The sequence below is a fragment of the Dendropsophus ebraccatus genome, chromosome 10 (assembly GCF_027789765.1).
Source record: "Dendropsophus ebraccatus isolate aDenEbr1 chromosome 10, aDenEbr1.pat, whole genome shotgun sequence".
Lineage (NCBI taxonomy): Eukaryota > Metazoa > Chordata > Amphibia > Anura > Hylidae > Dendropsophus > Dendropsophus ebraccatus.
The window spans coordinates 23,271,276-23,282,484 of NC_091463.1; the positions used below are offsets into that span (position 1 = coordinate 23,271,276).

General features: G+C 47.1%; 1 protein-coding gene across 2 annotated transcripts; it reads right to left on the reverse strand.

Annotated features, from left to right (window-relative positions):
- Positions 1-3,667: 3,667 nt before the first annotated feature.
- Positions 3,668-10,074, reverse strand: MEGF9 (multiple EGF like domains 9). 2 transcript variants are annotated; one of them, XM_069986176.1, is made up of 3 exons: positions 9,399-10,074; positions 9,221-9,314; positions 3,668-4,490 (listed from the first exon to the last, which is right to left on the reverse strand). In XM_069986176.1, exons 1-3 carry the CDS (start codon positions 9,906-9,908, stop codon positions 4,024-4,026), a joined length of 1,071 nt encoding a protein of 356 aa, XP_069842277.1. In that variant the 5' UTR covers positions 9,909-10,074; the 3' UTR covers positions 3,668-4,023. The 2 variants fall into 2 exon arrangements, with proteins under 2 accessions (XP_069842277.1, XP_069842276.1); XM_069986175.1 differs by having other exon boundaries at positions 3,668-4,493; positions 9,399-10,073.
- Positions 10,075-11,209: the final 1,135 nt, after the last annotated feature.

Below are 11,209 nucleotides of genomic sequence, written 5' to 3' on the forward strand. Positions count from 1 at the left end.
TTCAGTTTGAACGTGGAAAATGTGAAGCAACAAATCACTGGCTGAAAAAGAAGAAACAAACCTCCACCCACTGCACATTATAGGGCGTATATATATGTAATAGTATACAGGAAGCTTGCGCACTTTACTCAGATTACCTCATGCAGTTGCTGACAGCGGTTACACAACGCCATGAATAACAACCACATTCTTTCACTATCAATTCCTGGCCAGAATATATTGCATAACAAAGAGAACAATCGAAACCTGCTTGTCGAAAACAGGACCCTCCAAGCCTGGCAGTCAGGGAGCTGCTGAGCTGGAAGGACAGGTTCTGATGAGCCGGCCACTTACTAAAATCTGACCATCAGTTATATAGGAAAGGATATAGTCAGTCCTGTAAACACTACAAAAGGCCGCCCCTATCTATATACTGAGTATGAAAGGAAAATTGCAGAATGAAAGTCAAAAGGCTACATTGTGGCATAACAACTCGTATTGATACAGCATCTACCCTGTTGCCAGTCTATCATAACGCTGCCTATACTTTGTATCATACAAACTAATGTGCTGTGAAGAACCCTGCTACTACTACAGCGGTGCCGTACGTGCTAGACAGTGAAATATATAAAGTATATGTTAAGGGTGCGTTCACATGTACAGGATCCGCAGCAGATTTGATATCAATGTAGCTAAATAACTTAACACGCAAAAGAAGAGCCCATGGAGCCTCATTTAAAGTGACTGTACGCCCAGGCAGAAGCACTGGAGGCGGCCGACGCACCCTTAGTGGGAGGAAACCCCCACCCCTCTATGATAGGGTTCCATTGATTCTAATGGAGTGACGTAATGGAGAGGCTGGAGTTTATTCCCACTAAGGGTGGGTCGGCCCGCCTCCAGTGCTTCAGCCTGGGCCTGGTGGTACAGTCACTTTAAGAGACTCAAAACACAGGACTAGCCAGATCTCCCTCCCGGAAGGACCCAGCATGGGGGTGGCTCCTGTAAGGAAACCACCATAATAAGTGGCCCTATAAGTCAATGTAATGACAAGGGAAAAACCAAGGCCAGGTATCCATCCAAATACAGCTGTTTCAGGGTGTTGCCCCTCATCAGTGTGGAGCAGGATTCTGGCAAGGTGGGAGCAATGCCTAGTAGAGCCATAAAAGAAACTGATCGCTGATCTCAGGGAGACCAGCCAAATGATAACACTTCCGGCTGCCGGTTAAAGTGCTGATAACTGAAAATTGAACACTGCAAATATCTGAACACAGCATTCCATCTGCTGTGGATCCTGTATGTGTGAACACACCCTAAAAGGGATTTTTGCAACTACACATTTTAATATGTAGAACAAAAAAAAAAAAAAAAAAGTTTTAAAAATATTGAAAATGTTATACTCCCCTTCCCTGATCCCCTGCTGTGTTGGTGTCAAGTCCACACCGAGCAGAACTTCCAGCTTTCTTCTCCGCAAACAAGAAAGGCCTCCTAAACCTTTCACTGACTGTAGTTGTGATCCAACTTAGCGACTGACCGAGCAGGCATTTCCTGCCTGCCAATATAAAAGCAGAACCAGCAGCACTGGTATGGACATAGCAGAGAATGGGAACAGGCCAGTATAACTTTTTGTTATGCCAACTTGAAGCCATACAGAGACAACCCATCAGTGCATGTATGCACCACTGCTATATACGCTTCTAGAAAGAGATACCTAGCTTACTTGCTAGCCAGCAGGAACCAATAAGACATAGCATGTACTGTATCATAATTTATAGTAATATGTTTAAACTACAGAGAATAACAGAATTTTTTTTACTAAAGCCTATTGTTACACATATTAAATCTTGGAATTGAACTGAATCCACTTATCTCAAGAAAAGAAGGTTGTGACAGGGACAGAAAAAAAATATATAGATTCGTAAATGACTTCTTTTTAAAAATCTCAAGTCTTCCAGTACTCATCAGCTTTTGTATATCCTGCAGGAAGTAGTTTATTCTCTCCAGTCTGACACAGTGCTCTCTGCTGCCACCTCTGTCCATGTCAGGAACTGTCCAGAGCAGGAGAGGTTTTCTATGGGCGTTTAAGGCTGTTCTGGACACTTCCTGACATGGACAGAGGTGGCAGCAGAGAGCACCCAGTAACTAGTATTAGATCTATACAATCAACATGATTACAGCTCAATTGCTGATTTTTTTTCCCCCATTAGGTTGCACTTTTACTTTGTAAGCTACACGAGATTCTACTACTAGTTATGGAAAGAGTTATAAGAATACATATCTAATCCTAAATATTTACAGATATTATTCATTTAACATATTTAGGTAAAGTAATCAGAAATTAAAGAGATTGTCAAAGCAAAGCCGCTCACTCCGATGTCAGAAATGTGATCATCGATCCCAGCAGATGCTACCGGTATATCCCCCGGGATTACTTAAATGTATTGCCCATGCCAAGCAGATGGGGAAGGGGGGCATAAAAGTGAAAGCGATCAGATGATGAGTGGGAAATCCCTCTTTCACCACGAAGACTGCTCAATATAAAAGTATAAAAGAAGAATTCTGCTTTTATTTATTATTTCTCCCAGGCAGCAGGCTGGCACATATACTCACCATTGATATTCGGTCATTCCGGTCCTACGGCGATGCTCAGATCCCGCTGGCAGTGATGTTACGTTTCTTCTTCTGTCTCCAGGGCTTTTGAAGGCCGGACGTCAGGGTCTCCTATGCATCTCTATGACAGCACTCTTGCAGAGATGCACAGGAGATCCTCCACTGTGGAGTAGTCGTCAAAGGTCACGTGGGCGTCAGCGGGATTTTAACAGTGCCCACATGCCCGGAATGAAGCTGCACCACAGGACATGATCAGCAATGGTAAGGATATGTGCCAGTCTGCAGCAGGGGAGAATAATTTAAAAAAAGCAAGAAGAAAACTGCTTTAAAGCGACTCAGTACCCACAATCTGACCCCCCCCCCCCCCCCCCAAAGCACTTGTACCTTCGGAGAGCTGCTTTTAATTCAAGATCTGTCCTGGAGTCTGTTTGGCAGGTGATGCAGTTATTGTCCTAAAAAAAAAACAACTTTTAAACTTGCAGCCCTGTGCCAAACTGCCATGGCAGTGTTCACACAGCTGATTAGGGGAATACCTGCCTGGGGCATTCCAAATGATGAGGAGGAGGAGGGATGGAGAGGTTGTGCCAGCCTAATGCATACACATTTTAGGCCATACCAGTTTGACACAGGGCTGCAAGTTTAAAAGTTGTTTTTTGGACAATAGCTGCATCACCTGCCGAACAGACCCCAGGACAGATCAGGGGAGTCAGATTGTGGGTACAGAGTCACTTTCACTATTTGATTTATGGAAAAGTTGATAGGGCCAGAATTAGGCTCCAACAGTCATAAATATTAAAGTGGTTCATTCTCCTTTTATTTAAGGAATAGTCCAGGCAACACTGTGCCACCATGTTATGTCTATTGCAGGATCTGAGATGATTTAGTCCTTCAGCACTCCCTGTAATGGACAGAACAGTACATCGCTCTCTATCCATCCCTGAGCTGGTCACCTTCTACCTTTTTTCTTACCATTCATTCCCATTATCACCGATGGGGTCATAGGGTATTGGCCACTTGGCCCGGGGTCATATAACATCCACATAAGCGTAACTTATGTAAATCCCTCTAGAAAGAAACTCTGTTTCGTATATTTTCTTTATTGACAACAGTTGGGTATTTCCTATCTATGTAGAGCGCCTTGAAAATTATATTCTTGTCTTGTAGCGAATACTAAAGGTGGAAGACATAATTTAGGAGAAGGGACGGACATACTGAACAAACAATGCAATGGAGAAAAAAAAACAACAATGTAAGACTCCTTAAATAATCCTAAACCATAAAAAACACTGTCTGGCTTCCCCTTCTTCTTCCATTGAAAGGCCAGCCATGGCTGTATTAAATAAAAATATATCCAAAATGCCACGTTCCATATTGAACATTGAGTTAGTCCATGACACATCTCCGTTCTTGAAGATCCTTGTCCCTAGGCGTACCAGTTCAGGCTTTATAGCTGTGTATAGGGGCCGATAACGCCAGTTGGCCATTGGGAGCGATTTCGTTTGCATTATCTTCCAGTAGACCGGACACGTCGGCATTGGGAATGCTGTCGTGGTAGCTGCTAAAACTGATATTGTCCTCTTTCAGTTCAATGGTCCAGAAGGGAGCGTTGAGCTTCCGGCTCTGATACTCTCTATACATGTACACGGCCCCCACAAATCCCATCAGCAGGACCACTACGATGATAATGACTGTCAGGATGATGATATTGAACTGGGTCCATGACATATCCGCTACGGCAGACGTACTATTATCGGGCGAGCTGGTTATATAAAATGTTTGTAAGGTTGTGGTTAGTAAGCTTTTGCTTGATAGAAGAACTTCCACTGTGGTGACTGCGGCCGGTGTGCTTGTTGTGGTGGTGACGGGTCCATCGGACGTAGGCGGTGCGGGACTCTCCGACACTGCTTCTAGAAAGAAACAAACACCTTAATAAATCAATGGGAAATGGCAAAACCTCACAATTCTGGATCATATGGTGTCACTCTACCTGAACACATGGGGGAAGATTTATTAAACATGGTGTAAAGTGAAACTGGCTCAGTTGCCCCTAGCAACCAATCAGATTCCACCTTTCATTCCTCACAGACTCTTTGGAAAATGAAAGGTGGAATCTGATTGGTTGCTAGGGGCAACTGAGCCAGTTTCACTTTACACCATTTTTGATAAATCTCCCCCATGGTGTCTTAAAGGGGATATTCAAGATTAGAAAAACAGCGCCACCTTGTCCACAGTTTGTCAGTGGTATCACAGCTTAATTTAAATGACGTAAATAAGAGTTGTAATACTATGCACAACCTGAGGACGAGTGTGGTGCTGTTTTTGTAAGAAAGCAACTATCCTCCAATAAGCAGTTTGAAGAGGCCACAATGCTCCAGTGAGTGGTCAAGGCTGCTGTATTTTACAACACAGTAAGAACTTGAGATACAGCTTAGACCAGGGATGGGGAACCTGCAGCCCTCCAGCGGTTTCAAAACTACAATTCCCATCATGCCTGGACAGCCGAAGCTTCATACGCTGTAAGACACCAGCCATGCCTGATGGGAGTTGTAGTTTTGCTACCTCTGAAAAGCAAAAGGTTCCCCATCCCTGGCTTAGACTATTCAATACTCCTCTATAACGTCCTCCACGCTGCTGCCGCTTCTTAGGGGACATTCACATGTCTGCAGAATTCTGTCCGTACACGGGTGGTGTTCTGCTGACAGGACCTCGGAGCTCCCAGCATCATGATTAATTATGATGTTGGGAGCTCTTAAACTGTTTAAAAGTTTGCAGTAGTGTACTGACACAGTTCAGGAGCTCTCGACATCATAATCATGATGCTCCCAGGTCCAGTCCACAGAACACCGCCCGTGCATGGATAGGATTCTGCAGACATGTGAATTACCCCTTAGAGTGTGCTATAGAGACAATAGCCAGATTCCCTCTTCCGTGTATGAAAGCCATGGTAGAGGCTACACTCCATTCTAAAGATACAGAATTAGGATTTTTTATATTGTTCATTTCCCCTCCATATAGGCAGCTCTGCTTTCCCCCGTCTATAATACCATGATGGAGGGATAGCCTCTCGCTATATCACTGTGCTCAGTCTCACTTGTTCACCACCAGACGTGACTCATTGCTTTGTGCAGGATGTGGTGTTGCTATGTAACTATGGTCAGCTATGTCTCCATGTCGCTCCGCTACAGATATAGAATAATATATGCGCCACATTGTGTTCATCATCACCAACCAGCTCTGAGAAATGAACGACCCTTATACTTTATATGGATATGGTGATACTCATGTAAAGCGCAGGTTCGGAACTCGCAGCCCAGCTACAGCTGTTGCAAAACTACACTCCCATATAGCGATGACGTCTCTCTCTAATGGTAACATCTGCCCTTCAGGATCACTGGAAAGTCTTCAGCCTCCTCGTTGATTTAGTTTATCTCCGTCATATGAAAGCAATACAGCAACCGTGTTATGTAAAGTGGTAACAATGCGGCCCTTGTCTTTGTGATACTTTATATCTTTGAGGCCTTTTCGTGGTTTCCTGATGAACCGCAATTTCTAAGGGGAAACACGTTGAGACTTTTTGCAGTATGTAATTTACTGTATGGTGGTTGGGTTGTAGTATTATCACATTTCTGCTGTAGGCAGTGTTACTCGGGGGTTGGTGTTTTGGGACATCATTGTCTCTTATATTGTGGTGTGTGATTTTTTTGGGCAGACATAGACGGCTGCCAGAGCTCGCCACACCAGTACCCAGGAGTCTTATAGGGTTAGTGAAGGACTACTGTGTATGTCTCCTATCACTGTATACATCTGTGGCTCTCCAGATGTTGCATGACTACATCTCCCAGCAAGGTCAGATGTCTGGGCATGCTGAGAGCTGTAGTAGTAGAGTTGGGGAGAGACAGGTTAGAAGTCTGATATATACATACATGTTAATTGTAAAGCACACAGGTCACGGCTGAGGTTACATGTATGAACACTGACCAGAGTTACGACAGAGGTTGGTGGCCGATAACTTGTAGTCACTCTGAGTCCTTGCTACAAGATAGGAGGCTCCCCCTGCATTCCCCATTGTGAGCTGTATACTGTGCAGACACCAGATATTCCTATATATCACTGCTGTCCTCCGCCCTGTGGTCACAATGCTATACTGATACCTACCTGTAAATCAGGCCCAGCGTGTCACCCGCATACTATATGTAGCGCAATGGGACACTGGCAGGTTTATGTGGTCACCAACTGGATCCCTGCATACACCTCCAATGTCTAAGCTTGAGATGCCCAGGCTGGCAGCTATATATGTTCCCAGAGTAGCAAGCACACAAATCCAGAAGCAAGACGGCTACCATTGTCATCATGTGCGGGTCCGGGCATTATACACTGCCCCTCCAACATACATTGACTGGCTCCAGGAGGAACACTGTATGTTGTAAATCTATGGAATAACCAGAGATGGAGGTCACCCACATACAGATAAGGCCACAATAAATGAGAGGCCCACAGGAGCGATGGTCGGGATGACTTATACCATGACGTTAGAAGGGATGTACACCACCATCCGGATGATAACACTGGCAGCATCCGGGATCTGTCTCGGCATTGGCTTCTACCCTTATTTCCAAGAATTGTTTTAGAATGGAAGATTTGTTGGCTGCGGGGGTCACAATAGAGTGCCGATCAGCGAACCTTTACACGGCAAAAGAAATCAAGAGGCCCATGCTGCATGAATGATCACTGTATTGTTCGCGCAGCCCCGGAAACTGACAGCACAGATGTGTATATATCCATGCTGTCAGTTTCCAGATCACAAACAGTGTATACTTACCAGCCACGATGCTTGTGATCCGGCTCTCTAGTCCTACTGCCACCAGCTGTATCTTCAAGCTGCCACCTCCTCCAGCTGTCAATCATTCTGGAGGAGGCGGAGCCTGAAGATACAGCTGGCGGCAGTAGGACGGGAGAACCAGATGCCGAATCACAAGCAGCGTGGCTGGTAAGTATACACTGTGATCTGGAAACTGACAGCGCAGATATATACATATCCCAGACCCCAATATATACATACCTGTGCAGTCAGTTTTCTTTTATTATCAGTAACACAAACCCCTTTACACAGGACAACGTGCGTCCGACAACTATAAAGTTGAAAGCCTGTGACGATCAGCCCCGTCCTCACCTGAACAATGTCACTTTTACATGGGCTGATTACCGTCCAGAGGAACATATTTAGCAACTCTCCTGGCCGTTAATCTGCCTGTGTTAAAGGGCCTTAAATCAATTTCTATTGTAGATGTTCATGGTGGAGTCTACCTTAAAGTGGCCAATGAGACCCTATAATATTATTACACTCCAGGCCCCCATGACCACTTCCTCTGGCAGCAAGTTCCATAGTCTCACTACTCTTACAGTAAAGAATCCCCTCCTATTCTTTCCTAGACATTGGGGAGTTCCCATGGTACAGGGTGCTTTCCACGTGTGGCCGTTTCTCATATAATATAATATCAAATTACATAACCTAATATCCACACAGAGGAGCACAGGTGTCTGCACTTTATATAATGTCACTTTTTACGGCCATAATAATTCAGCTGTAAAATTATAATAATACACAAAGTGAGCAGTGCAGTATCACCAGTGTATGACGCTTCAAGCTACTATGTGTGAACAAAGCCCAAGACTCGATCATTAGACAGCTGGGCTACAATCACATCTGCCACGTCAGAGCCAACGCCATCAATGGGGCCGTCCATCAGATCTCCGGTGTCCGGCACAGGATCCGGTACAAATCCTACAAGCTGCCGCTATGCTGTTGGGTCCTTGGGACAAAATCTATAACACCTGTCACCGGCTGCCATGCCTCCCCGATGACATCACAGCATAAACAAGTCACCGCTCAGCCAATAAGCTCAGTCATTGGCACTTCCTTGTGTTAGGACCAGGAAGTGCTGAACAATGGGGACCAGGCAACAATAAATGACGGCGGTGGGGGGGGGGGGGGGGGGATCTGGGCAGCTGAGTACTATTTTTTTTTTTATTATTTCTTACTTTTTCAGACCATTCAAGTCTAATCTTTACTCAAGACGGTTATTATCAGGGACGGCCTGACAGCAGTGAGCTCCTTCTGGAAAATCCCTGGCCCCTATGGTCACTACTTCCCCCTCCAGACATTATTTACACAGTCTACAGATGAGCGAACCTGGAGCATGCTGGAGTCCATCCGAACCCGAGTGTTCAGCATTTGATTAGCGGTGGCTGCTGAAGTTGGATAAAGCTCTAAGGCTATGTGGAAAACATGGATATAGTCATTGGCTGTATCCATATTTTCCACACAACCTTAGAGCTTTATCCAAGTTCAGCAGCCCCAGCTAATCAAATACCAAACGATCGGGTTCGGATGGACTCGAACCCGGTTCGCTCATCTCTATTACACACCCATCCCTTTATATTCAGGTGCCTGTCGCTTTAATTGTGGCAGCCACCATCAGGTGCAGCAGCAGTCAGGCCCTGAACAAGAGGCATTGTGACGTCACCGGCTCACAAGAGAGAAGAGCCCCCTACACAAACCGTCCCCACACAGCGGCCATTTGCCTGGAGGCCGTACGGAAAGAGAGAAGGGTCAAGATTATACGGTCATATTCACCTTCAGTGGCGGAGGCGGTGGTCGGGCCTCTGGTGATGGGAGATGTCGGGGCTGGGGTCACCACTGCCGGGATGGCCGGGGCTGGGGTCTCCGGTGCCGGGGTGGCCCGTGCCGGGGTCACCACTGCCGGGATGTCCGGGGCTGGGGTCACCACTGCCGGGATGGCCGGGGTCTCTGCTGCCGGGGTCACCACTGCCGGTGCTGGGGTCACCACTGCCGGGATGGCCGGGGCTGGGGTCTCCGCTGCCGGGGTGGCCCGTGCCGGGGTCACCACTGCCGGTGCTGGGGTCTCCACTGCCGGGGCGGTCGGTGCTCGGGTCTCCGCTGCCGGGATGGCCGGTGCCGGGGTCTCCGCTGCCGGGATGGCCGGTGCCGGGGTCTCCGCTGCGGCAGTGCTGGCGGATACGAGCTCCCTATGGCTGTGCACCGTCCCCGGGTTCTGTGTTAACCCCCGGAACGCCGTAGTCTCTATGTCGGTGGGCGCCGTCTCGTCCGCCTGTGTGCCATTGTCACGCACGGTGCCGTTCCCGGTGGCGGAGCCGTTGAGCGGGGATGTAATCTCCGTGGCATTCCCATCTTCCGGGTAAATCCTCCCCGTCGCGGTCTCATTGAAGTCGAGGCACCGGCAGCTACGTAGCAGCACAAAGGCGGCCGCCAGATACAACGCCATCCCTGCTCGTACAGCCATCTCCCATTTTCCTGCCCAGGGATCTCGGCCTAAACCACAGCGGCGGCGGCAGCAGCGATCTCCGTCCCCCGATCACCCCGAGCGCCTGCACGGTACCTACTGCCCATCGCCTTACAATGCGGCTAACACCTGTGTTTGAGCGACAGCGGCTCCGTCCAATCCCAGTCCGAGGTCTAGGACCAGTGGAAGGGGATTGGCCAATCGTCAGCGGTCTGCGCGCTGTGACGTAAATGCGGGAGCCAATCGGCGTCCTCGGTTGCTCAGCAGGTAACCTGTATGAGACAGTCCCTGCTGTATGATAACATCAGTTGTCATCCTGAGCGGGACCGGGAGGGGTCGCCCTGGCGCTGCCCTCAGGTGTGACATACAGGTGACACAATCCCTGGCCACGACCGTGACGTCTGCGCTTAACCCCTTCAGGACCATAGTGACAGAACATTTCCTATCCTTCCATTGACGTAACCTCATGACGTTCTGTTTGTCAAAACTTATCGATCAACTTTTATTAACTCTTTGTGGAGAGGAGTGACAAAAAGCGGCCATTGCTTTTTAAAGTATACCAAATTATCAAATTAACCCTTCATAGTGGTGACAGGGTGATAATAATTCCCCTCATCTCTGTAATTGAGCTCCTGGGAGCCCCCTCCATGGTGCACAGCTATTTCTGACTATCTATCAGCAGTGCACACACAGGGCTTCCTTCTCCTTACTTGTCTGACCAATCACAGCGCAGCACATACTCCTAGCATAGATCTGGGAAAAGTGCATTGGGCCAAGCAGGCTGGCCTGATTATATATACAGTACATTACTATAGATGACATCCATCTGGGTGGTTAGACAGGCCATGTGCTTAGAACAGGGGTAGGAAACCATGGCTTTCCAGCTGTTGCAAATCTACAACTCCCATCATGCCTGGACAGCCAAAGCTTTAGCTTTGGCTGTCCAGGCATGATGGGAGTTGTAGTTTTGCAACAGCTGGAGAGCCAAGGTTCCTTACCCCTAGTAATATATAGTATATATAGTATTTTTTTTTTTCTTAGAACTACCATCTGGGCCTATATTTTTTTTTCACCAGTACCGTATGTGCCTATAAATGATAGAATAAATATTGGATGTCTTAAAAGAAGACGAGTGCTTGAAACGCCCTTTTTTTCCTGCTATTGTTGACCTGGTCCGTCCGGTTTTCTGGCTCCTGCGCTTCGTCCTATTAAGGGGAAGATCCTCTCCACAGTGATTTGTGGCTAAGCTGAATATTGAACTTTGCCTTTCTTATAGAAAAGTATAAACAGGCTTTTCGTGC